The sequence below is a fragment of the Rhinoraja longicauda genome, chromosome 25 (genome assembly GCF_053455715.1).
Source record: "Rhinoraja longicauda isolate Sanriku21f chromosome 25, sRhiLon1.1, whole genome shotgun sequence".
Lineage (NCBI taxonomy): Eukaryota > Metazoa > Chordata > Chondrichthyes > Rajiformes > Arhynchobatidae > Rhinoraja > Rhinoraja longicauda.
In genome coordinates, this window is record NC_135977.1 from 10,874,391 (window position 1) to 10,902,264 (window position 27,874).

Here is a 27,874-nt window from a genome sequence, read left to right on the forward strand (position 1 = left end):
CTGTAATAGGAGAGCAGCCCGTTACTCAGCACGAACCAGCGGCGCTGGTAACCCTTCAGGTAGTTGGTCCATTTGTGCAGCCAGCCCCGGCGGGTGTCGGCGTTGGCGGCCCGGGGCAGTGCCGGGCCCGCAGAACCCACAGCCTCACTCATCCCGCGACCAAAGGGGCAAGTCTCCGCACGGCGCCGAGAGAGGCGAAGTGGCCAGCCGGCTGGAAGGGAGGGAGGGCGGCAGACGGCTTCTCCATGGAGGAGGCGGGCCCCGAGGAGGAGGTGGAGGCGGGGGCGGCGCAGCCTGGCCTGGCCCGGCCCAGACCAGCCTCTGCAGAAGGTCCGGCAAGATGCAGCGAGGGGCTTTCAGGTACCGGCCACCAGCCTGAGCCTCAACACACATACACAGACGCGTTAAAAAAAAAAATCCTATTGCGAATTGTCAGCAGCAATCTCCACGCAATGGTAATCCTCAGTTTTTAAATACATATTTATATATATTTCATTGTTGTTCGTCCTTCGGGTTCGAAGATGACCATGACTTCACTCTCAGTTGGAGGATTGGTGCACCAATCTACATCTTTTGGGACATCAGTGGCGCCAGTCTTAAAACATGGTTCTTGTGTTTGGTTGGTAGAGAGGAGAGCTCCTCAAATGATGGAAGCATTTAACTGCTTGATTACCCTGTCCTATTCAACCATTTCCAGATTTTATCAAAATCTTTCCAACTTAAACGCTGAATATGTTTGTTAAAGACACAATACCCCAGCAAGGACAACGGTTACTGGGGAAAGACATTATTAAATTCAAGGAAAGAGGCACATAGAGTCGCCAGAATATCGGGGAGTAGGTTAACAAGGTTCAGGTGGCCAAACCAATATTAGCTAATTAGACCCTGCTATTACCAATGCCAGGGAATGGCCTCTCCTAGCCGATCAGTCAGAAATAGGGATCAGGGCGGCATCTAAGGGAGTTTGCGCTGTCACAGTGCACTTAAGAAGACAATCAGGAAGGCAAAAATAATATGAAAAGGAACTCCCAGGTAAGGCAAAGGAAAATTCCAAGAGATTCCAGTCGGTATATTAAGACTAAAAGGGTGGCTAGGGAACTAAAAAGGGCCCAGCGTGGTGGAGGTGCCAGAACTAAAAAGGACAAGTGAGGCAATAATGAATACTTTGTAACATTCTCTAGTCCCTATACAAGTGGCGACTCTTTACATACTTTGTGTATGGTATGCAAAACAAAGAATTTCACTGTGACATGTTACATGTGATAATAAAGTGTCATTCAATTATTTGGAACATACTTGGAGTACCGTGTGCACTTCTGGTAACCCAGTTTATAGGAAGACCTAATTAAGTTGGAAGGGTGCAAAATAGATTCACCTTGAGTTATGTGGAGAGGTTGATTAGATTGTGGCTATTTTTTTTAAGAGCGTAGAAGGCTGAGTGACGATCTTGGTGTGCAGGACAATGGGAGGTTGGATAATGCAAACGTGTAATCTTTTTCCCAAGTTAAAAGTTTCTCTGACTAGAGGGCATTGGCTTAATGTGAAAGAGAAGAAATTTAAGAAGAGCCGAGGGGTCAACTTTTTCATTAAGAGGATAGTCTGTATCTTGAATGATCTTCCAGAACTGGATGCCATTACAACTTAAAAAAGACATAAAGATAGATAAATGGGTAGGAATGGTTTAAAGGGACGTGGGCAGAAGGCAGGTAAATGGAACAAGTCCAATTTGCCAAAGTGTGCCGAATGACCTATTTTCATGCTGTACTGATCTATGACTCTAACACCTGAAGTATGGTCTACAGATTTGATCTTCTTATCTAAAAAGGGATATACGTGTCTCTGATGGAGTGCATCGAAGATTCATTGCAGTGGTAGATTTGTCATATGATGAGCGATTTTAATTTAGATTAGTTTAATTTAGACTAAAGCCTGCGCTCTCCAAAGTTGGAAAGAATGATAAGAAAACCCGTTCAAACTGACAAAATACTTACAGGGTTTAATGTGGATAATGTTGTGCCTGGCTGAGGACTCTGGGACCAGAGATCACTGTCCAGGAATAAGGAATAGATATTTAGGAGTTGAAGAGGTTGGTGAATCTTTGTACTACTCTATCCTGGAGAACTGTAGAGGATCAGTCATTATTCATTCAAAACAGATCAATATATTTCTGGATATTAATGGAATCAAATGATATGGGGGTTACTGCAAGAAAATAATGTTGAGGTCAGTGGTCAGCTGTGATCTTCATAAACATTATCACCGGCTCAAAGGGCCAAATTGCCTCCTTCTGTTTCTACTTTTTACATTCTTAAACATTCCGAAGATAGACACACAATGCTGGAGTAACTCAGCAGGATAGGCAGCATCTCTGGAGAAAAGGAATAGGTGGCGTTTCAGGTCGAGACCTTTCTTAATCAGCATGTTCAACATTTTGCAATGCAAATTTATGAACTAACAAAATACTGTAATTATATATATATATATATATATATATATATGCATATATTTATTATTGCCGCTTCCATCCACAATCACAAGTTGCTTGTAAAACTTCCCCGAATCGCACGGAGGCGCTGTGCAGGTGCCGCCCTAGGACCATTCGTCCAGGCTCGACGTTTCCACCCGGAGGGACAGTGAGCGGAGAGCGCGGAGGCCGGTGGTTGCTAGGGAAGAGCAGGTAAATAACCGACAGCGGCCTGGGGCCTGGGATTGCGGGCGGCGGGCGGAGGGAGGGAGGGCGGACAGCGGCGGGATGGCGAGCCTTGGGCAGCGGCGGGAGTTATCGAGGTTCGGGCCCCGGGCCGGTCGTTCGTGAGACGTCACCTGCTAAATGGCTTGGTTGCCTGAGCTCGTACATGAAACAAACCGAATCATAAATTCCTTCATTTTGTACAATAATCACAGTGAATCCGACCTAAAATCATTTTTTTGAAGTCATACAATACTGTTGGAATAAGATTTATCCAAAAGCAGTCTGAAAGTGTTATTAATAATCGAATTGCTTTTAGCACGAATTTTCCGATTGTACATTAATATGTAATAATAATAATAACAATGCATTACATTTATATAGCGCTTTTTATATACTCAAAGACGCTTTACAGGGATTTAGAGAACATAGGGAAGTGAATAAATAGATAAATAAGTAAACGAACAGAGACCATTGAAAGAATAAATGTAACCAATTGTGTTCATTGTAACTGTATTGTTCCATTGAAACCAATAGAACAGAACAGCGCAGGAGTTGGTCCTTCAGACCATCTTATCTGCATTGATCATGATGCCATTGGAAACAGATCCCATCTGTCTGCACATGGTCCCTATTCATGATCATGTATCTGTCAAATTCCATTTGAAATGATACTATTTGAAATGATACTATTGTGTCTGCATCCAGCACGTCTCCTGACAGAGTGTTCCAGACACTTAACACATTCTGTGCAAAAAGAAAAGTCTTGCAAATCTCATTTATCTTTCTCCCCTTCATATTAAAGCTCTACCCTGGGGAAAAAAAATCTGACTATCTACCCTGTTTATGCCTCACATAATTTTATATTCTGGCTGTTCATCCCTTCAGCCCCCAATGCTCCAGAAAAAAACAATCCAAATATGTCTAATCTCTCCTGATAGCTAATACTCTTGTCCAAGCAACATCCTGCTGAGCCTCTACTGCATCCTTTCCAAAGCTTCCTGATCCTGAAATGTACACATTACTCCAGCTGTGGCCTTAGCAACGTTTTATACAGTTGCCACATGATTTTCTGATATTTATATTAGTGCCCTAACTGATAAAGGCAAATATACCATATGCTGTCTTTATACCACCCTATTTACTTGTGTTGCCACTTTCAGTTAGCTATGGACTTGCACCCCAAGATCGTTCAGTATATCAATGTTTACCTTCCTCCCCTAAGCTTGACTGGCCAAAGTGCTATACCTTACACTTGTAGAGATTAAACTCCATCAATCATTTCTCTGCCCATATTTCCAACTGGTCTGTAGCTTGGTGTATCTTTGATGACCTTCGTCAATATCCACAACTCAGCCAATTTTTGTGACATCTGAAAACTTATTAACCAGCCCATCTAGTTTCATCCAAATCATTTGCATATAAATGAGCATCAGCCACCCCAGCACTAATCCCTGAATCCGCTATTCGCGCACTTCAAATCAGAATGACATCTCTACCACTAACTACCCTGTTTTCTTTGTCCAAGCCAATTTTGAACCGCATCAATAATGGCACTAAGGGTGCCTTAATCTTTTGGATCAGCCTACCGTTTGGGACCTTGTCGAATGCTTTATAAAAGTCCGTGTATACAATGTCCACTGTCCTTTCCTCATCAGTCATCTTCATCACCTCAAAAAACTTGATCAAGTTTGTAAGACGTGACCGCCCCAACACAAAGCCATGCTGACTATCCTTAATGTCAAATACCTTTCCAATTGTGAGTTGATGCTATCCCTTAGAATCTTACTGAGGAGGAAGATCAGTCATAATTTTAATGAATGGCAGAAGACAAAGGGTCTCCTGCTCTTATTTCTTGCGTTCTTATGATCCATGTACTTGGAAGAGTTATGGAATTTAAATCAATTTGAATATAAATAAAGGGAACAAAGTGACAGCTGGATTTCCTGCTCTTTAGGGATATGTGTGTGTGTGTGCCCAAGAGTGTTGCATTTTTCTTTGGTGCCGTGGTAATGGTTTGTTTTTGGCGTATTTCAGTGTGAAGGGTTGCTCCAGTGATAATATGGCCGTACCACAGCCGTCTGCATTATCTGGCCTGGATGCACAGCAGACTCTCTTGGCGACAGTCAGTGGAAATGTACAGAAATATACAGTCAAGAAGAAAAAGATCCTCAATGCAGAAGAGCTGGAGCTGTACGAGCTCACACAGGCAGCTGGCGTAGTTATGGACCAGGAAGTGTTCAAGTAAGTTTAGAAATAATTACCAAAGCTTAACATTGGCTGGTGTGTATTCGTTACACAGTTTGTAAACATGGATAGTTTTTCCGTTGACTGGATAGCGCACAACAAAAAAGCTTTTTGCTGTACTTCGGTACTCGTGATAATGAACCAAACTAAAACAAAAAAAACACAGCTAAATAAACAACTGTACATTTACAAAACAATTTTTGGTTTATTTGAAATGTGAAATTGCAAAGGACTTAAAATATTTTTCATAATTGTAGCAATTAACCATATGGCCTTTGATAAAGATAGAATGCCTTCCATTGAATGGAATAATTTCTAAAACTAATGATGCTGAAGAAGCCGATTTTGATCCTGCATGAAACTTCAAACTATGACGTCTCCTGATTCTGTTTAATATTGTATAGCTACCTGACTGGCACACTTTCTTTCAAAACAGCTGTTGTGGTTCAAGTTCTGTGTTAGAAATTTAGCATTACTAAGGAACGTAAGACAAATTATCCATTCAACCCCTACACTTTTCAGCTAGTTCTTTGCTGCTGTGTATAATATATCCATTTATCTACATTGATTTGATAATTGACTAATATTTCTGTTTAACTAAAACCTACTTATTCACAAAATGCTGGAGTAACTCAGCAGGTCAGGCAGCATCTCGGGAGAGAAGGAATAGGTGACGTTTCGGGTCGAGACCCTTCTTCAGACCTAAAACCTACCCACCTCAGATTTGGTATTTTCTATTGACTTAAATAATTATCCCACAGTTCATTTATCTCATTACTATTTGTGGAAAATATGTGTGTGCAGATTGATTAGCGTGTTTATTATATTGCAGCCGCAACTATGCTTCAAGGTATTATTTTGGCTCTAAGGAGCTTTGACGTCTGCTGAGATTGCAAAAGGAGCTATATAAATGCAAACTGCTTTTTCTTCCTATGTTTAATAGCTGTAAACTTGTTTAAAGACTCTTCTGTCTTTCAAACTTTTCGGTTCTTCAGACTGAAGAAGGGTCCCAACCGAAACGTCACCCATCCATTCTCTCCAGAGCTGCTGCGTGACCCGCTGAGTTACCCCAGCATCTAATGTCTATCTTTGGTATAAACCAGCATCTGCAGTTCCTGTTTTATTAGGTTTTAACTTAAATAGCTTTAAAATTTCCCTTTCCCCCAATGAAATGTCACAGCTCGTCTTCACAGATTGAGAGCCACAAACTATTTTTCTTATCCTTGAACTATTTGCCATGACCTTGCTTTTATATTAGCATAGTAGGCTTGATAACTGCTGTTATTTAGGTATGGTGCCCAGTATATTTTAATGCCATTATCAACATCTCACGTTAAACAATGTTCATCTTTGTGACGCTTTCATATGAACTATTACTTAAGTAGGAAATTGGTGTATCTGTGCACATCTATTGATTGTACAAATGTTCTAATTCCTCTATCTGTTCCTGCTTCCTGCCCATTAGGATAATTGTGGATCTGTTGAAGATGAATGTGGCCCCATTGGCAGTTTTCCAGATGCTGAAAGCTATGTGTGCAGGACACAAAACTGCTGAGGTATCATCAACGGAAACACCATTGACTACAACACAGAGCAGCTTGGCAGACTCCAGAGGTGAGAAATGAACAGTTGACTGGTGCCAGCATCCCCAGTAATTAGTATAGGACAAGCAAAAATTGCATTGAATATATAATATCCCAAGTCTTGTCATTCTCACACAGATTATATGCTTCACAGGGGTGCTGTGTAGATATTTTAAATGGTTTCCTGAAGAGCTGAGAAGCCTGCAGATTGAGGCTGTTTTATTACTGAAACATTAATCCACTTGGTACCTGAATAAGGAGGCTGACATTTGCATTTGTTAATTTAAAATTCCACATTGATGAGCTCAGTTTATTTTCTTTCTTCTGCCTTTAAATAGACCTGACTCATGAATAGACCTGACTCATAAAAGGGAAGAATTACATTTGCATCACTGGTGCCTGTTTTTTCTGAATCTGTCCAGTACATATGTCTATGATTGTTGGTTCGGTAAATTCACAGTGTGAGGTGTGCCATTGGTGGAGGGGTCCTCTCTGAAAGAAGGGTAGATGGAGGCAAAGTTGACCCAAAACCAATCGGTTGTATGTTCCACTGGTTAAAATGAAACCTTTAGCTGGACCTTAGAAGTGCATTATCTAGCTTCTACTCAGCCAAGGCTAAAATAAAAAAATGTTTTAAGTAAAATAAATTCAACAGCATAATTTTTTTTTGATGAACACAAACAACTGTTCATTTGAAACTGAGGAAAATGAATGGAGCAGGGAATGCTCATTACCGGATGTTTGATATACTGTAAACCTCAACTCGTAATTCACCCATCTACACTCTACCCACAGCCACTCTTAACTTTGTGATTTGTCTCGGAGAAACTTTCATGGGTACAGGCACCCTATGCTCAATTATGCAGACCTAGTAAATGAGTGTTGCAAGCCAAAGTGTATTTTGCACTTAGTGAATGTTTGGCATTTTCCAGTTGGGAAGAATTAGTGGCTAGATTTTTCTTTTCAACTTACCCTTCCCAATTCTGACTCGTCTAAAGACAGTGGAACAAAGTTTAACACATTTGCTAGTTCTTTATCTTAACCAGCTGGCTATATACAGATTAGATATTGAAACCAGCACCTGATGGAAATAGAAAGATAGAAACATGGATATTATGTGCAGGTGTCGGCCATTCATCTTCCTGAAACCTGCTCTGCCATTGAATATGATCATGGCTGATCATCTAAATTCAATATTCTGATCCTGCTTTTTTCCCATGTCTCCAAATGTCTTCAGCTCTTAATTATATATTTAACTCCATGAATATCTTTAATGATTTGGCCTCATCTATGCCATCATGATAGAGATTACACAGGTTCATTGCCTTTTGGGTGAGGAAATGCCCACCCTGTATGCTAAGGCTGTGACCCCTAGTTTTGAACTTCTCCATCATCAGGAACATCTTTCCTGCATTGAGTCTGTTCAATCCCATTGGTATTTTATAAGCTTCACTAACAATCCTCTCTTATTCTACTAAACTCCAGTCTTTAAGACCTTCACAGTGCTCCCTCTGAGCAAGGACATCCTTCCTCAGAAATGGAGACCAAAATCTCCCAAGATACTCTGGGTGTACACCAAGCCCCTGCAGAATTGCAGCAAGATGTCACAGCTCCTATCCCCATTTTCTCTCACTATTAACGTCAAGGTACCATTTGCTGTCTTAAACATCTGCTGGGCAGTGTTGAATAAATGCTATTCAGCAATGCTATTCTGGACATTTTGGTTGATGCATACATCATTGCACCTGCAGTTCTATCAAGGCACCTGGAGCGGAGCTTTAGGCTTGCTCGGTAAAATTCCTTGCTAACAGGTGGCTTCGTGTTTCTATTGATTTATGCTATTGTTATTTATTGTAGCAAATTAGCACTAAGTGCTTGGAATACAAATGAGCAGAACACAAATGGATTTCACAATTTATAGTGATGGGTTTTTACAACTGTTTTATATTTCAAATCCTGAATAAAGCCATTAATATATGTCCAAAAGCATATATTTTCCCCAAAAGTGACAGCTTCCATGTATATAGTATGATTGAATGGGACAGATTCTGGATCTAATACCACACAAAAGCTGTTGCCAATGTGTGTATTTATTCACATAATACAATAGTTGAAGATAGGGTCATCATCAGTAGCCAGGAGGAGAAATAAACCAATTGCATTTACATAGAGTTGAAAATAGTTACTCCATCATCAGATCAGAATCTGATGACTCTGCATCAGAGTCAAATGCACTCTGATCAATAAAAAGAATGAGAAATAAACCTATTAATCGTGATAATTCCCCACACTATTGATAATTCAGCTGATTTCTCAGAGAGCCAAAGCTGAATTATTGGCTGAACTTCTCAGTCTGGGGTGGACATTTGCAGAGGCCAAGTCCCAGGCTCATTCTAGACCCATCTGTTTGTCTGGATGTGACCTGTAAAGATCTAATGGTAGATGGAGAAAGAATTTTAGGTCTAAAATTAACTTATCTCTCACAATTACCCATAATAGTCTTCAAAATATATTGCAGTTTAAGTTGTCAAATGTCATTGAACCTAATCCAACACTAAACATAATCCAACTGCTGTTAAGCAAACTGCAAAATAATCCAACTGCTATTACATAAAAACACTTCGATCTGCCACTTAATTGTACGACCAACATCCTGCAATACACTTAAATGACAGAAAGCATCGATGGGACATGCACATTCTCCAGGCCATGTAATTGTGGACAGCAGACACATAAGAGACAGCCAACCAGAGTGATCCTCTATCTCAAATGCAGCTCTTGATTTGTTGTATTAGCTGGAGAATTGTTTTATTTTCAGATAACATTTCTGACCTTGGTTAGTGCTACCAATTACAGAATCTTTCTCCTTTAAAATATTAATTTGCCCATTGTCTTCATGGAGGCTACTCAATTTTGTCATAATTCTCAATTCTTCCAGTATTAGCTGGATTATTTCCTTACTATCATGTTAATTGATAGTTTCCAGGAGCAGATTCTATTATAAAATTCAGTATTCTTGAGTATATCACAAAAGGATTTTAGAGATCATCCTGTTAACTCCTGCTGAAAGGTATATGCATGTAAATACTTCCTACACATTTTGTCTGCTCCAGTGTGAAATCTCTTCAAGGTATGCTTACTTTGAAGAAGTTCTCCTCCTCTCTCCGACGATAGATCTGCAACACCCTCTCTCGCTGTTCCTTCTCTGTGATCCCTCCGGCTCTCCAACTCTCAGACCACATTTTAACCCAAACTCGCTACCACAGCTGCTTTGATCTGTTGTTTTCACACCTTACATTGTCTTTATACCCTCCAGTTTCCCTCTCCCCTGACTCTCAGTCTGAAGAAAGGTCTCGACCCAAAACGTCACCCATTCCTTCTCTCCAGAGATGCTGCCTGTTCCACTGAGTTACTCCCACATTTTGTGTCCATCTTCTATGTAAATACTGAATTGGGATCAAATGCTGATGCTAGTGGTCAGCTAGCCCATCAAAATACATCATCTAGACTTGCATTATTATGTTTTGAGTTTGGTGGCAGTCTAGTGCACTTTTATATCTACAATTGCTTAAACATGGGCTTTTTTAAAATCCTTGCACTTTTTTTTGAACAAAAAAAGTTGGTTATTACTGTTAAAATGGTTATTAAAACATCCCAAACATTTTTATGCCAAATTTCTCCAATGAATATTACTCAAAAGCTGTGTTGTCATTAAGAACCAACATTTTCTGATCATTTAGTATAAGAAAATAACTGCAGATGCTGGTACAAATCGATTTATTCACAAAATGCTAGAGTAATCAGTGATCATTTCACTGATTGCAGAGTACCATATTTAATCAATATTCTTTTACAGCTGTGACCATCTTAGTGTTGAAGAATGTATGGATTTTATATACAAGTCTCTGAATATACGATTGGTCCTATTGGTATAAGTATTGCAAGTCAGAAACATTTAAAGTTTTAAATTATAGAACAACTTTTTTTGAAATGGGACTAAATAATGAAGTAATTAATGAAAATTTAAATGAGTTGTGTACCGATCATTTATGAATTGAGGCTCTGTGATTGGAGTTTCTAATATATTGCAGAATGGCCTGACATAATTCTAAAGGTCAGTTAAATTTCTGCCACTTTCACTGCCAGTCAAATGCTTGTTCATGGACCGGTGAAGCCTATCTCGTGGTGTCCTTTCTCTTGGTTTTCTGTGCAATTTTTGTATTTCTCTGTATCTGTCTCTCTTCCTTGCCCAACCCAGCAGCTCCCCTCCCCTTTCTCTTGCTTTTCTGAACAGCTTCAGGTAAGATGTACATCTCTGTTGGACAAGTAATGTTTCAATTGAAAAGTCCTATGCTAACTGCAATAAAATAGACTTCCAGCTGTGTTTTACTTGGGACAGATTCTGCTGCAAATTGCAGTTTTTGTGAGAGTGGCAACACAAATTGAGTACGAGAGTTTGGTCTCGGTAAAGATACCATAATCAATACCAGTTTGAGATAATTTTTCACACCTTAATTTTATCATGTAATTGGCCCGCAATACACAGACTCACTAAATATAGTTTCTCAGGCGTCTTCAGAGATCTAATTGCAACAAAATGAGAATTTAAATGTACAAAATAAATCGGGTTTGCATAATTTAATCTGCTGTATGTGCAGTGTGAAGAAGTCTTACCATCAGATTTCCCTTTAAGAAAATCAAACCTCCTTGTCTAAACTTATCAATGAGTTTTGGTTTCAAAATTCGTACACACATAAACACATACAACAGTATTTTAGGTTAATTACGGTAAAAATAGTAATCCTAATTCCTTGCATTATGTGCATGCAATCAGTTCCCCTGAAGATGGAAATAAACTTCCAAACAAAAGATACACTGAGGAAGTAATATTAAACTTCCTCATAACTTTTTCTAAATGATTTTGATATTGATTGTCAGTTGTAACAATTAAACCCAAAGACAGGTTTTAGCTAAATTCTTCACGAAAGGTCATCTTGAGTTTGTATCTTTGTATTGAACTAAGTTTCTGTACCTCTCGTCGTCGTGTGTTCTTTAATCTATTTTCATGTCTTTCCTCCTTGAACCAGAACATTCGTTTATCTCTGCAAAGAACAGTAAAATCCCAGCACTCTCTTTTTCTTCTGCCCTACGATCTCCAAGACTAGGCACTAAGATTATGGTCTACAACCCTGCTGATGCTTGCTCACCTCTCTCTCAAGGTCCCCCTGGTTCCCTCCAGTTTTCTTGCTGCCTGTTCTCGCCCTTCTCAGGTTGCGTTTATTAGTTTATCTGCTAGGTTCCTGTACAGTCAATGATTGCACTAGGAACTAGATTACAAACAGAGTGGAGCTGCTTCTTTTTAAACATTTGAGCTCGTACTAAGAATTAGATTAGCATAAACAATTGGATATTAAATTTTCTTTGACCAATTTATTTCCTTTTGATAACACTTATGATTGGACGGAAGCTATGCTTATATCATGTCAATTATTTTTTAAAGTGACACCACTTTAGCCAGGAGGAAGACTTCATGTGGGAAGGTTATTGTGGGTTTGAGTAACTTGGAAGAGGTTTACAGATTATTCCGCAGAATTTAACTGAAATGTTTCATCAAGTGAGATTCCATTGCCAGGAAGGCAGATAGCCCAGGAGCCTTATAAAATGTAAGGCTATTTCAGACAGTGAAAGCCTAGAGAGCAGATAAGTAAAATTAAGGGAGATTATGGCAGTTGATGGTGTCCAGGTGACAAGAATTGTTGGGAAGTGGGGAGATCCAATACAGGAATTATTGAGAGACGGGTGATTTGTTTTGGTTATGGTCCTGTGTGATGACTCGAACAATTCAATATCTGTCAAAGAGAAGAAAGCAATCATAAGTCTGAGTGGTGGAGGTGGAGTGATAAGGACTGATAAACTCAATAGAGGAAACATACATGCTCCTCCTGGCATTTGCAGCATGCATTCAATCAATCGTGGGTGCATTCATTTGTTAATTTTTCCATATCTGAAAAATCTAGGTGCTTATTATTTAACAGTTGAAAAGAAGATCTGAGCTTTATTACAATATTTGACTCTCAAACCAACTTACATAAACTGATTTGCACCCTGCCCTTCATATTAAAGTGAAGAAATGCAGCCTTATTATAATATTTAAATATACCCATGTTCTCCAGAGATGCTGCCTGACCCGCTGAGTTATTCCAACACTTTGTGTCCTTGCGAGTAGGTAGGCTCTTGTTCCAGATTTTTTTGCAATTTAGTCTCTGCTACAACCTTAATCCATTTATTTAGGGACAAAATTTAACTTCATGTCATAATATTCTGAATGTATATATTCTGAAAATGGTTTGAATTAGTTTATATGTGCCATATATATAAAACATTTAATTATCAATATGCACATATCTCTGTGATTTTTTTTTTCCTTCAGATCCCCTCTGAAAACATAGCTATCCTGCAATTCTGTGCACCTTAGCAGCCAGCATCCTGAGACTAAACTGTGCAAAACATAGAGTACTATATACAGCAAAGAAATGATAGCGCAATAGGAGATTTGCAGGGATGCAGCTATGACTAGAGTATTTCAGTCATAAGGATGGATTAGTTATGCTATGTTTGTTTTCTTTGGAACAGTAGAGAGTAGGAGAGATTTAATTGGGATTATAAAAGTGAACGATCGAGGCATGTTTGCAGGAAAGACCTATTTTACTTAGCAGAGAAATCAATGACAAAGGAATAAATTTAAATAGATTATTAAAACAACGAGTTGAGGAATTATTTTTTTATCCAAAAATAGAGGAGTCTGGAACTTAAATTGAAGGACTCATTACAACTAAAAGCTACCCAGATTAGCACTTTGAGAATCGTAATCTACAATGAAATGAGAGTGGGAAACGATATTGACCTGGAAAGCTCCTTATTTTTAAGCCTGCAAGATATAATGGGCTTTGCATATTCATTATCAGGAATTAATGTTCATGTGCTTTCACTTTGATACATCCTGTTGCATTCTGTTGATTTAATATCCGCAGGGATCCTTACTAACTTTTGCCAAGTAAGTGATTTTTGGATTTAGGTTTTAAGGAATATGTTTTATAACTTTGTGGGTAGAAATTTTAATGAGCATAAAGTAGGAACATAGTATTAATAATGGATCAAAAAATAAAATCCTTGATCATTTTATAAGCTAATTTCTTGATTGTTTAGGTTTTTATTGCTTTAAAAAAAAAACTGGCAATTGCCTCCACTTGTTCACATTCCAAAACTGTAAAGTCACTAATTGTAGTTATCCATAGATCGTAAACATCAGAGTTTCAATAAATTACCCAAGGGTGATACAATTGAAGGGTTTGGATTGGATTTTTAAGATGCATTTATTTAACTATTTGCTGTGGTAAATAGCAAAAGAAATCTAGTGCTATAATGTAGATGTGTCTGAATGGTAGAAACATCACCTAGTGGTCACCCCCAAGAACAACACCAGTCAATTGTAGTGCAAACCTTGGGGATTGTAACATCTAGTCCTACTAATCAATCTGTAAAGTAGACTGAGAATTGAGTGGCACTTGCTTTTAAGTTACAAGACTGTATTGGCTACTTTTGGGAAAGATTTTGCAGGTAGGCTCCAAGGGTTAATGTTTAAATGTAGTATTGAATCATTTTAAATTGTAAATTCCAGAAAGGAATTTTGATTTGGTGCACATTGCGGCCATTCGTATAACAGAAAATTCCCTTTGCAAAATTCACAAATCACCACCCAGAAATTTATTTCCACCATCCAGAACAAAATTTGTTCATTATGTGGGAGGAAATTGGTAAATAAAGAAATACAACTTTTTCTTTCAACTCTTGTTTCCTGGCACACGTACATGATGCGGCTTGCCATCATGGCTAAGCCATCCAAATTACAATATGAGACCATTTTTTGGAATGCAGCCGACCCCCCCCCCCCCTTCCCATAATATGTGTGGCATGTGCTAGATATTTGAGTTGGTAGGTTGTGCTGGTTGTTCAATCATTGTTTCCCTGCCTGCTGTCCTGGGCAAGAACTGTAAAGAGTTACTATACCACCTTAACAATGCAAGCAATATCATAACATCTTTACTATTTCCCAAACTTTTCAGTCAGCAAAGAATTGTTTTGTTATTCTACAGTAGAGAGTGCTATCTTTGCATATATTTTTGATCTTTTGCCGAAAGATGCTTTTTAAAAACAGATATTTGAATTTCTTCACTCTTGATTAAATGAATGTGGCAAGTTATTTGGTTCTGGTCCAGTAATTATTCTTGATTCTGCAGGATGTATTGAAGATGACAGCATTCAAAGATGGACTAGAGTCACAGAGTTAAATGGCACGGAAACAGGTCCTTTGGCCCGACTTGTCCATGCTGACCAAGTTGCTTAACCAAACAGGACCCACTTGCCTTCACCTGCCCATTTCCCTCCAAAACTTTCCTGTTCATGTTCTTGTCCAAGTTTTTTTTTAATGTTGTAATTTTACCTGGCTCCACCACTTACTCTGGCAGCTTGTTCCACCCTCTGCATGAAAAGGTTATTCCTCAGGTTTTTCCCTTCACACCTTTAACCTATGCCCTCTAATTTTAAACATGGAGTAATGAAGATTTTGCTTCCATTTTAAGAGCTTTTGTTTTCTTGGCGTTCTACAATAAAGCATAGTGTAATTAATTTAGATTTGATAGTCGGGATGGAATCAATACTGACCTGGCTTCGTCAGTGTAGTCCTTATCCCATGATGCTCCATTTTATTTGCTCAACATTTTCACTATTGCCGAATGCCTACTATTTTGATAAATCAGCTAATTATTCTACAATAGCACCTGTATTAATGTTTGCTGTCACAAAAAATAATATATCTTTTAGTATAGAAATTTTAATGTCGCAAGTCCTAAAATGTAGCCTTCGATATGTTTTCTTGCAATCATTGGTACAGTCCAATGTATAGTTTAACACATTTGCTTGATTTTTGACATATTCTATAAATCTGAAATACTTAATCAAACAGGCACAACTGTTTTTTGTATGCGGAAACTAAAAGCTACATCAGTATTTCTTGGTAAGTCAATGTATGGGCAAAGATTTTTTTAAATAGTTTCCTGTATTCGGCATGTTCAGGCATTGCAGTGGTTAAGGATAACACTGAAACATATTTAGGTGGTCCTAAAGATTGTCAGTGATTAATAGTAGGTCTGATTGTAAAGTACAAAGAAGGGTATGTAAAACAGGGAAATATCTTAATTATGTCCATTTCTGGTTGCCAAGGCACAAGGGAAGCATTTAAGCACCAGAGGAATAATAGAGAAGAAACAAAAAACTAATGTCAAGAAAACTTAGGCTTCTTAACCAAAAAGGTGGCATCTAAGAGGTGACCTGGTGTAGGTATATACAATAATTAAGGAAATACACTTTGTGAGGCACAGATTCAAACTATAACAAAATTGTGACTTTAAAAAGAAATGCGAAAAGAAGGTCACCAACAATTGTTCGGTACAAATATTTGGTTGATGAGTATTAATTGGGTAATGTTGAAGCCAAACATTTTTTTTAATTTAACAAACATGTTTACTGCAAATTTGAAGTGATATGCTCCAATAATCATTAAAACAAAAAGATGAAGCAATGATTTAAGCTCTGGTTCCTGGTGCGATCTGACTGTCTGTTTCAGAGAGCGGAGTTGGTTAGGATGTAGCTGATCTTAAGGGTTGGAATTTTCTTAGTATCTGGAAGTACAAAACGACTCAGTGCTGCACAAATAGCCATCTTGCAACTGACTCATTAATTTTAATGTTCATGAGCCTTTATTTTAATAATAATACATTCATAAAGTAATTCTGTTCTTATCAATTAATCTAATTATATGAAAGGATTCTTGTATTAATGTCAATGTTGACATTGTTTTTTCCTTTTAAATCAGTGTTTTCTTACATAATGTTTAACTCAATGTACTTGAAAATGGCTCATTAGGATTTTGAGACTAAATCATTCATTCATCTCACTATTCCCAGAATTGTCTTTGTTCTCATGCTTCACTTAATCATTTACTAACTTGCTTGTTCATTGCTTTAAATGCAATGCTAGTTAAGAGACATTGCCTCCGATTCTCATTTATAAATAAAGTAATGAACTTAATGTGGAGATGATCTTGTGAAAAATGAATTATTTACTGTGTATAGAATGGGGGAATAGAAAAATGAGGATGGGAACTGAATTATTAAGAATTGTTGCATTAATTTCTCCAGTTGGGTAATTTTTAGTCGGAATGTCAAGAAACCCTGAGTATAATCTCCTCATACCATTCTTCAGTACTGCATTTAAGGCAGTAAAGAAGCTTCAGTTTTTTCATTTAAGTTCGGTGTTTAAATGTCTCATCAAAACAGGATCACTGAGTCTTTAATGTTTGGGGCTGCACTGAGATTGATTCTGAGCCTTGCTAGATCTGAATTTGTAATCTGACAACAAGTCACAATGACAGCTAAAGATTCAGTTTAACCAATTGTCTTATACAGTATTATTTTGTTGTCTTGCATCTTGTACTCAGGCTTGGGGAATTTTGGGGCTTTCTATAAGTTTTTTAACAGACAAGTATTGACAGTGGATTGCAGTAATGCAGTTGGGTGTGCACAGATCAGGAATAGAACCACTGCTTTCTTCATCTCACACATTAGTTCCTCAGTGTAGAAGTTTCATTAGTGGAGTTCATACTACGACACGATGCATTATTCCAGGATTTCTCCTGCATCAGATTTGCTTTTTGTGATGAACACTGCAGGACATTATTGCTTTGCAGTCATTAAGTTATGAAATGTAGATGTGAGTTAATGATCCATTCTTGTTTTCTTGAAAGTTTCCAATTTGCCTGATAAATTTTCTGGATAAGTTGCTTCCTAACACCAAACATGAATCGGAAACTTCGAATGGTACAAATGAAAATTATTGGAAAGAAATGGTTAATATTACCTTCAGTTTTCGCCAAATATGCCCTTTTGCTTTTTTACATAAAGATACTTTTGTGACGTGTGCAGTCCTGGTACATTTGTGGAAGGTCAAGGTTATGAAAATGTTTTTCCCAAGCAGCACCATTTACTGTGTTTATTCATTGTAGCCAGATGTGAATGTTGCTATTCTAACTGTGTTGCAGTACAATGCAACCAATAATGAACACAGTAAAGTGTTTAGTTAAAGTCACAATGTTCAGTATTTCTGAAGTATGTCCAAATTATGTGTTGATAAGCACATACTGTTTTTTTTAAAATGTTGATTCAAATAATGGAATTTTCCAACCCTAAGATGTTTGCAGGTGTGAGGTATTGGTGATAAACTAATAAACTCCTGTTACATTTATTCTGGAATCTATACATGCGTGTATATATATATATGTTTCTGTATTGGAATAATTGGAGGAAATTTTTATTTTCTAAATGGTTTGCTGGGTTTATATACGGAGTGATGCATGTCTGCTTTGCTGCTTTCTTTATGTGACTAACAGGAATATTTTATATCAAACGCATATGATTCCACATCAGGTCACCAACTGAAATTGCATCCTATTCACTGAAAATGGTAGCCCACTCATTTGTAAGTTGATGATTGTAGAAATGAGGCATCTTCAATTGAATCCTTGTCAGTTGCATTAGATATTACTTGACACTATTAACAGTTTAGTACCGTTTAGTACATTTATATTTACTTGGAAATGGTTTCTTTTTAGTTATCCTTGCATTTAGAATATTGATTTCCTTTGTATGAAATCCTCAAAGCGTTGGTATGTTTCCATTCTGGTTTCACCCCAGGGAAAAATGGTTAGTGTGTTGAATGTTGTTGTGGAACCTCAACATAAATATAATTACAGGCTTGTAAGTCAACTAATTAAAATTATTCTTATCTTGTCTTTACACCAGCGTGAGAAAGATATAAATCTGATCTTGTCTGTTGTTGAAACCCAACAGTTAATTTTACTTGTACGTTATAAGTAACATCCTAAACATCAACCGTTGCCATTAAATACATTCTGAGATACAGTTGTGAATGTTAAGCTCAATTTCCTAAGGAACTGGAAAAAGCATTGGGGAATACTGCCTGGATAAGTAGTTCCTACAACTGACACCTGTTGTAAAATCCCTCGTCAGTCATTTAAAGATGCTGTATAGTTAGGCTGAAACCTATGGCAATTAATGTCCTGTGGAGACTGGATGGAAGGAAATGATGATCCTGTGATGGACTGGGCTGTGTTCACCACTCTCTGCAGGTTCAGGCAGCCAAGAGTAGAGCAGTAGTGGTCACCACACTGAGGTGCATCCCATTAGAATACTTTCTATAACGCATCTGTAGAAGTCTGAGAGAATCTCACAGACCAGCAGAGTCATCTCAGACAACCAAAAGTCGATATGCTGATGTGGTTTCTTGATCACTGCATCGGTGTAAGCGGACCATGTCAAGCTGCATGTGATATAGATGCCGAGGAACTTGAAGCTGTTGACCAACTCTACATCAGCTCCTTTGCTGATGTCGGTTGTGTTCACCCCCTTGTTTTCTTAACTCAACAACCTACTCTTTTGTCTTGCTGACATTAGGGGCTAATTTGATGCCCTAACACCTTGATGCAAGACTCAATCTCTTTCCTGCCCGTGGTCTCGTCATTGTTAACTTGCTTTATTTCAGGGGTTTTAATATAAAAACATTTAAAGGCAACTTGGGGAAACGACTTGACTCCTACATATTTTGGGAGAATTTGAAAGATGATCAAAAGCTGAAGATCAAAGAAATTGGTTCTGAAGAACCTCCATACACAGTGAGAAAGACGGAGGTTTTTGAGAAGCCCTCTCACAGTCGAGATGCAATAAGTGAATGCTGCTACATCTAGTGGAATAGAGATGATTTAAATATGAGACAGTGGAGAGATCTGAAATTAAATTTGAGCCTTTTTCTCCCCCCAGAAATGTGGACACTATTATATTTAAATTGCTAATTTGGCAACACTTAATGTTGGTTGGTTGAAGGTGACAATGATAATGGCTGAACCGTATTGCACATTGAAGATACTTGTAGGCTAGACCAGATGGAGGATGTGGGTTCATCTTGCTGACAGAACTGGTTTGATTTTTATGACATACTGGCAACTCTCTTGATCATTTGTCAATGGAAACTTGAGTTTAGTTTTTAGTTTAATGATACAGGGTGGAAACAGGCCCACCGAGTCTGCACCGACAGCAATCCCCACACAATAACACTTCTACACACACGCACGAGGGACAATTTTACATTTATACCAAGCTAATTAACCTACAAACCTGTACATCATTTGAAAATGATGAGATTTGATTAATTCTGTTTCTGTACCATGACATGATTTGACTCTAAGATCAATGATTTGTTAGTCTGCGACACAAGCTATTATACCTGTTACATAACACGCACCAAGGCATGAATGATGGAAATGTGGAGATTGATATGGGTTAATGTGAAAGATGTGGTAGTAATGCTGAAGTGGGATGACTGGACCAAGTTCTGTGTATTATATTTTTGGAGGGTGCGGAGAATAATAAGGTATGAAAAGATTTCAAGTAAAAGTAAAAATATGGAGTAAGCACATTTCGGGAGAGATTAACTAATTGGTTATTGGTTCCTCTTGTAACAAAATTCCATCCCACCTGGTGCAAAAAGACTGTACATTACCTAATAAAGTTGCCGCAGCAGTATATTAAAAAAAAGTTAGTTGCCGTTATAGAGTAATAATAAAGTTGATTTAACTGTCTTGCAGAACAATGCACATACCTGTGTTTGAAATTATTTTCATACTAAATGCAGACTGTCAAGTTAATTATTGTCCTTTAGCTCTCAGGAATTTAAACATCAGATTCATCTTTTCTTTTGAATTGCTGCTTGATCTGGGAAAGTTGATGTATCAGCCTGTTCCTGAGAATGATAATTTCATGAACACTTGTACGATTGCAGACCCGTGTGACTGGCCCAAGAGACTGACCTGGTCTGTTTCTTTTTTGAAATGGTCTTTCCAGCTGAACCTCGGGCAGTCCTAGTGGATTTTTGTTCTTGTAGGATTCTGCTGGTACCTGTTGTTGGAATACATGCCCTTGTTACCTGATGATTTACGAAATCCTGCAATCTTTTCTCCCATATTGGCTGTGAGTTAACATGCTGCTGGCGTTGTGACAGATCTGGCTTGCTTTATGCTGTAGTCTCGATGCTGTAGAGGAGCACAATTTGGCTGGCAGTAGTTGGCTTTCACACTTTATTTTTTATTTGTGCTGCTAAAAGCTGTTTTTCCAAAAAGTAATTGATAGTAGCTGGTGTTCCTCTGAGATGGGAGTTCTAATGTCTTTCCTAGCTTAGTAGGAGGTGGGAATCCAGATTATGTGCACAAGAGCTCAAATTCATTGATTAATTTAATTTACACTGCACAGTGGTGGCAAAAGTATCTGGCATCTTTACAGTAGAGGATTCAAAATTAATTGAAAAGTATGGGTGATTTTTATTGGGTTGATTGTTTTAACCTGGTCATTGATGCCATTTCATTGAATAAAAATGTTATTTGAGACAACTACCCAATTTTATTTGTGAACCTCTCTCTGCTCCTCATTAGCTGATTGGAATCCATTCTAAAAAGTGTTCAGAAAGTTATTTTATCACACTGTATGGTTTAAAATTTAAATGGTGCTTTGAGCAAAGAAAAGTTGTTGTTTTTTAAACAGTCTTTTTATAGTCTATTCAATATCTTTCTCTAGAATCTTGTGATCTGTGAGGATCATTTTAACTTTCTGCATGTGGAAGGTTAATTTGGATATGTTTTTTTTCTAAATTCATAGCAGTTCTGAGAAAGATGTGTTCTCCTCCTGTCTATTTTTTCTCGAACAAGAACTTAGCCCACACAGATAGGATTAAGCCTCACTCTACCCTTCCCTTAATGTGAGCTCTTCATCCTGAGGGTGCAGTGAGCAGCCTCCTTACTGCACTTTAGGCAAATGTACCGTGAAACCGTCTTTCAGGTTGTACCAGGTTGTACCAGGCTGTTGGGGTGAGTTATCCTTGACATCTCTTTGATATAACATTTCTGTCATTCCACTGGGCTTCTACAGGAATCATATCTTTTGTACATGATTTACCAGTACAGAACATAATAGGCCTGTACATCTCTTCCGAATATGAGGAAATTCTGTTGGCACACCCTATCTTTTGGTTGTTTTCCCCCATTTCCCAGAATACTCATTTTCAATAAGATAGTTTTTCTAATTTCCAATTCGAGAGACAATAGCTATCATCCAAGTGTTGACAATCTATCCAACGATGAGTATAGCAAGGCATAATAATTTCCGCTCTTTCCACAAAGGTATAGAGACAGAAATCAAGTTCAGTATTCCAAACTTTTTTTTCTTTTTCCCCCTCAAGGGGTGCTCAAACTGTTACCAAAGTCTAACCTATATAATAAGGGTTAAACGGGCAGGAAGGAACTGCAGATTCTGGTTTAAACCAAAGATAGACACAAAAAGCTGGAGTAACTCAGCAGGTCAAGCAGCATCTCTGGAGAAAAGAAATAGGTGATATTTTGAGACCCTTCTTCAGACTGAGGGTCAGGGGGGTCTCTGACTCTTGGTCTGAAGAATGGTCTCGAACCAAAATGTCACCCATTGCTTTTCTCCAAAGATGCTGCCTGACCCCCTGAGTTACTCCAGCTTTTTGTGTCTATCTAATGGGTTTAAACCTTGCCAGTGCAACTCCCCTGTCCCCTCCACATTTTGGCATTGTGTCTGTTTAATTTAATTAAAATTACTGATGGACACTAGGCAGGAGAAGATCAAATGGATATCTTATTGATAAAGCAGTTATGATGCATTCCACACCACAAAGGGGCACGTCAGTGTATTTTGACCAGGTTTTCAACTTGGAGGAACACTAGCATAGGATATATTATCTCTTCAAGAGTGTGTGTGATGCTATTAAGTTCCAAATTGTCTTGATTACAAAGCTGACTGCTATCTTTTCTTCCCCTCCCACCACCACCCCTTTCCTTCACAGTGAGAAATAAATCTAATACCGCTATCAGTGGCACACAGACCCAGACAGAGCGAAGCACCGCCCGTGAAGGAAGCAACCAGCGTATGCCACGGCAGCCAAGTGCCACTAGAGTCCCCAAGGGCAGCAGTACTGGGAAAGCTACTGGAAGTAGTAGCAGCGCACACACAGCATCTACCCAGTAGACTGAAAGTTACAAATGTGACTGTGTTGTTGGGGAGAGGGAATTTAAAACAGGGGTAATGTACTTGTACTGTATTTGTTCCTTGCAGATCTAATGACACAGGCTGCCTAATAGAGTTTTTAAATGTCTTGTCTGTACATCCCATCCAGCAGATTTTGTGCCAGAAGCAAATTGTGAAGCAGAAACATCAACAAAGAGAGCCACTTGGAGACAGTATTTGAGATTTGATATGTGATGACATTTTCTGATGTTTTGAACAAACAAAAACAAAACCATATTAACACAATGCAAATGCTGAAACTGAAAACCACAATGACAATTAAAATTGAAAGTCAAGCACTTTTAATAAAATTAATGATAAAACTAAGAGAAGGCCAATGTCTGTAAAAGGAAAAATTGCAAAATTGTTCCAATTAATGCAGCTCTAGATGCCTGGGAGGGAAAGTTCTTAAAATTCTTGGCACTGGGGAAGGTCATAATAGTCATTTCGAGGGAACCATTTCCCCTTGTACCAACAAAGAAGTCCTCAAAATCATGCCCAAAGCCACATAAAACCAGAATGACAGCCTCCTGGTGAACATGTTTCATTAATTTCTCAATGTTGTTTTCACTAGAGATCCATTGTTGCCTCCAAATCTAATAGCCACATTCCCCAATGTGACTATCATACAACATTATCCTTCCCAACAATTGCATCCGGAATTCATGTCTTTCCATCAATGCTGAGAAACCATCCATTACATCCACAGCTTATTCAAGAATTTATCCTGCCGCCCTGATATATGTCAAAGAATCTAAGGGTAATAAAATACACCTTGATATTGTTAATTTTCCATCTATCAATATTGTGTACAAGAGTCTTATACCTAGCAGTTATATAAGATTTGGACTCTTTAAACCTATCTCTAAATCTGCTTTGAAACAAAATGATTCAATGAGCCTTGTACTCTTACTTGTGCCCTGATATGAATTGCTCACTTGTGTGACATGGTTGACTAAGGCAGTACAACTGTTTTAGTTTCGTTTATTGTCACGTGTACCAAGATGCAGCGAAAAGCTTTTGTTGCGTGCAATGTAAGACAAAATCTGATTAGAATCGAGCCGTCCACAGTGAACAGATACATTATAAAGGGAATAATTGTCCAAATAAAAACCACACCTTGTACTATCCAATGTAGAAAATTATTCATCCATCCCTGCATTAAATAAAATAGCAGCAAGTGGGCTCCCAAGCAGAACCCCTCTTTTTAAAGATTTGTGATATCTTCTTACTGTATATGTGTGGATTTCTATCTCTTGCCTTCTTTCACTGTTAATATGTTCAAATAAAGGTCCATCACAAGACCAAACAAATGTTTTTCAACACCCATATGACATATACCCTGCGTTAGATTGTAACCCACGGAGTCAAAAGCTTTAGTTAAACTGATTAAAAACTACTGCCATGTACTCCTGATTTTTAAAAAAATTGTTATTTGTACGCAGCCCTTCTGAGTGTTATGTAAAATTATGGCCTGTCCATCACCTTAGTTTCTATATAAAAATGTTTTGTATAAAGTGGAGCTGACCTTAATAGGTCTCAGTTTGTTGATGTTCCTCATTTGACTGGACCATCAGACTTTGGAATTAAAAGCTATCATATAGCTTTGGCGTTTTGGGGGAATTCAGCTATACTGGCTAAAAACTGTGTTAAAATGTCTCATCTAAATTTTGTCATGTCCTTTAATTTGAAACAATCCCAGCTAGCAACCATATTCTTTTTGAAATCATTTAAGTAGAGATGTTGATCGCATTCCGACTAGGTTGGAGTTCGCTGTGACTCACAATAGTAATCAATGTCTTGTTCGGTGAGTGTGGCCACTGCCTATGCATGTATGTCTTTTTGCTGATTACTTCCTCCAGTAGAATCTATTGCCAATGGCATCCGAGGTTACTTATTTTTGTGGAGGTGGAAGCTTGATGGAAAGTGTGACTTAATGCACCCTACTCTAGGTTCCTACCTTTAATGTAGCATATGTCATCCTGTGCAGGCATTTGCTACCATATAGTGTATATTGGTTATAAAAATGCTAAAATGATTGTACAAGTGAAATGGATGCTGATCAACGTTTGCATATAGTCGGCATCTCTGCAAACAAACCTCTGGATAAGTTCCATGACTGAGTAAAAAATGTGCATTGCTTGACCCCTTGATTTGGGGGAAGCAGGCAAGGGATTTTACACTTTGCCTTGAACATTAGACCTTCTCTTGCCTGAAATATATAAATTGAGGATGTATTGTTTACTCATTTGTAGAACTAGAATAAGCTGTTCTGTCATTTATATCGTGGTAGAGCTGTATCTTAATTACAACCTCCTCCCATTTCAAGCACAGAAAATTGTAGGCAGCAAATGTGCTATTGGGTGTTCGACAAATGCTGAGGCGTGAAAGCTGTGCCTTAATTCACTCTATCAAGCTTTTGCATCCATAACATGCAGGCTCACATGTAGTTCCGCAGAAAGAGCAATAACTACTCTTTCATTTGATCTTTAACTGTAAGTAGATCACTTCTTGCCCTATCCCACAATGGTTTTAATTTTCACAGAATCCTGAAATGTGGTAAACTGCTTAACAGTAATCTGTTAATGTGTGATTCAAGCTGTGTTTTTATGCTTTAATGTATTTATTATGTATATTCCAGACAGATTACTTGTTTCAAATAAATGTAGCATCAGCCATCAAGTCATCTGAGGTCAACAGGTACAAGAAAACAAACTGAATAAACTCATACTTTTTTTAACTGAAGGAAATAAATTGCATGTATCAACAAACTTAACTTAATTTTAGCAGAATGTCTTTATTTACTGAAAATGCAAATGTGTTTAAAATCGCATCTTTTCCCAATTTTAATGTCTTTCTGTTGAATGATTGTTTCAATCCTTTTCTGCTGTTGGGCCTGTAGCGGAACAGTAAGATCCCTGAATGAATGGCCAACCAGAGAACATTGTTTTAAAACTACAAAGGTTATGTTGTATCCATACCCCAAATATTTAGGATGGGAAATTATTTTGCTGCAGCCACACTTCAAGCTTTGTTTCCATCCAACCAGTTTCCACCTGCATATCAAACCATTTGTTAATGCTATACCTGTAATGTAATTTTGGAATTGCCGTACCCCCAAAGGTGTGTAGAAGTGGTAAGTCAAACAGTAGAGATAAGGTTATGGAAAATGATAGACTGAGGGACAGAGAGTACAAATCATAAGGCTGGAAATTGCAAAAATAATAAAAGGAAAAAACTAAAGACTCTGTATCTGCATACAAGTAGCTTCCAAAACCAAATAGGAACTAAGAATGCAAATTTAGTTTTGTTTAGAAACATAGAATATAGGTGCAGGAATAGGCCATTCGGCCCTTCGAGCAAGCACCGCCATTCAATATGATCATGGCTGATCATCCAAAATCAGTACTCCATTCCCGCTTTTTCCCCATATGCCTTGATTCCGTTAGACCTAAGAGCTAAATCTAACTCTCTTTTGAAAACATCCAGTGAATTGGCCTCCACTGCTTTCTATGGCAGAGAATTCCACAGATTCTCAACTCTCTGGGTGAAAAGGTTTTTTCTCATCTCAGTCCTAAATGGCCTACCCCTTATTCTTAAACTGTGACCTTTGGTTCTGGACTCCCCCAACATAGGGAACATTTTTTCCTGCATTTAGCCTGTCCAATCCCTTAAGAATGTTATATGTTTCTAAAATCCCCTCTCATCCTTCTAAATTCCAGTGAATAAAGCCCAGTCGACCCATTCTTTCATTATATGTCAGTCCCGCCATCCCGCAAATTACCCTGGTGAACCTACGCTGCACTCCTCCCTCAAATTAGGAGACCAAAACTGCGCACAGTACTTCAGATGTGGTCTCTTTAGTTCAGAGATACAGCGCAGAAACAGGCCCATTGAGTCTGTGCTGACCAGCAATCCCCGTACACTAGCAATATCCTACACACACTAGGGACAATTTACAATTATACCAAGCCAACTAGCTTACAAACCTGTACATCTTTGGAATGTGGGAGGAAACCTGTGCTCCCGGAGAAAACCCACGCAGGTCACGGGGAGAATGTACAAACTCCTTACAGACAAGCACCCGTAGTCAGGATGGAACCCGGTTCTCTGGCGCTGTGAGGCAGAAACTACCGTTGTGCCACCATGCCGACCAAATAGAAGTAAATAAATATGATCTGATAATGATGTGAGTTGGCAGAGACTCAGACCTGAGTATTGAAAAGCACATAATATCTAGGAAGGACAAGAAAACCGAAACAGCTGGTGGAGTTGCTCTGTTAATTACTGATGATTGTCAGACAATGGAGATTGATGACATAAATTCAGGAAACCAGGATAGAGCTTCTGTGTGTATTGTGTTTGATATGCTGTTGCAAGTAAGATTTTCATTATTGCATTGTCAATATATATGACAATCAAACACTGGAATCTTAATTCCTGAGAAGGGAAAAGTGAGAATATGAGGCAAAGATGAAACCTAGAAACAGAAACATGGAAAATAGGTGCAGGAGGAGGCCATTTGACCCTTCGAGGCAGCACAGCCATTCATTGTGATCGTGGCTGATCATCTGCAATCAGTAACCTGTGCCTGCCTTCTCCCTATATCCCTTGATTCCACCAGCCCCTAGAGCTCTATCTAATTCTCTTTTAAATTAATCCAGCGAATTGGCCTCCACTACCTTCTGTGGCAGAGAATTCCACAAATTCACAACTCTCTGGGTGAAAAAGTTTCTTCTCACCTCAGTTTTAAATGGCCTCCCCTTTATAGACTTGGTTCTGGACTCCCCCAACATTGGGAATATTTTTCCTTCATCTAGCTTGTCTAGTCCTTTTATGATTTTATGCGTCTCTATAAGATCCCCTCTCATCTTTCTAAACTCCAGTGAATATGCCTAGTCTTTCCAATCTTTCCTAATATGACAGTCCTTCCATCCCAGGGATTAACCTCGTGAACCTACGCTGCACTGCCTCATTATCAAGTACATCCTTCCTCAAATTAGGAGACCAAAACAGCACACAATATTCCAGATGTGGTCTCACGAAGGCCCTCCAACTGCAGAAGGACTTCTTTGCTCCTGTACTCAAAT

At 38.4% G+C, this 27,874-nt stretch overlaps 2 protein-coding genes across 6 annotated transcripts in view; one reads left to right on the forward strand and one right to left on the reverse strand.

The window, feature by feature from the left end:
• LOC144605667 (oxysterol-binding protein 2-like) overlaps positions 1-548 on the reverse strand; it is a 193,201-nt gene extending 192,653 nt beyond the window's left edge. Inside the window, 1 exon segment of the mRNA XM_078421143.1 lies at positions 1-548. Coding sequence (XP_078277269.1) covers positions 1-152 — 152 coding nt within the window. The 5' untranslated portion in view covers positions 153-548.
• On the forward strand, positions 277-25,989 carry mzt2b (mitotic spindle organizing protein 2B). 5 transcript variants are annotated; one of them, XM_078421146.1, is made up of 6 exons: positions 279-455; positions 2,539-2,677; positions 4,727-4,933; positions 6,402-6,550; positions 11,607-11,789; positions 22,564-25,988. In XM_078421146.1, exons 3-6 carry the CDS (start codon positions 4,752-4,754, stop codon positions 22,743-22,745), a joined length of 696 nt encoding a protein of 231 aa, XP_078277272.1. In that variant the 5' UTR covers positions 279-455; positions 2,539-2,677; positions 4,727-4,751; the 3' UTR covers positions 22,746-25,988. The 5 variants fall into 5 exon arrangements, with proteins under 5 accessions (XP_078277274.1, XP_078277272.1, XP_078277270.1 ...); XM_078421148.1 differs by lacking the exon at positions 2,539-2,677 and having other exon boundaries at positions 277-455; positions 22,564-25,989; XM_078421144.1 differs by lacking the exons at positions 279-455; positions 2,539-2,677 and adding an exon at positions 2,726-2,787 and having other exon boundaries at positions 22,564-25,989.
• The last annotated feature ends 1,885 nt before the right edge of the window (positions 25,990-27,874 follow it).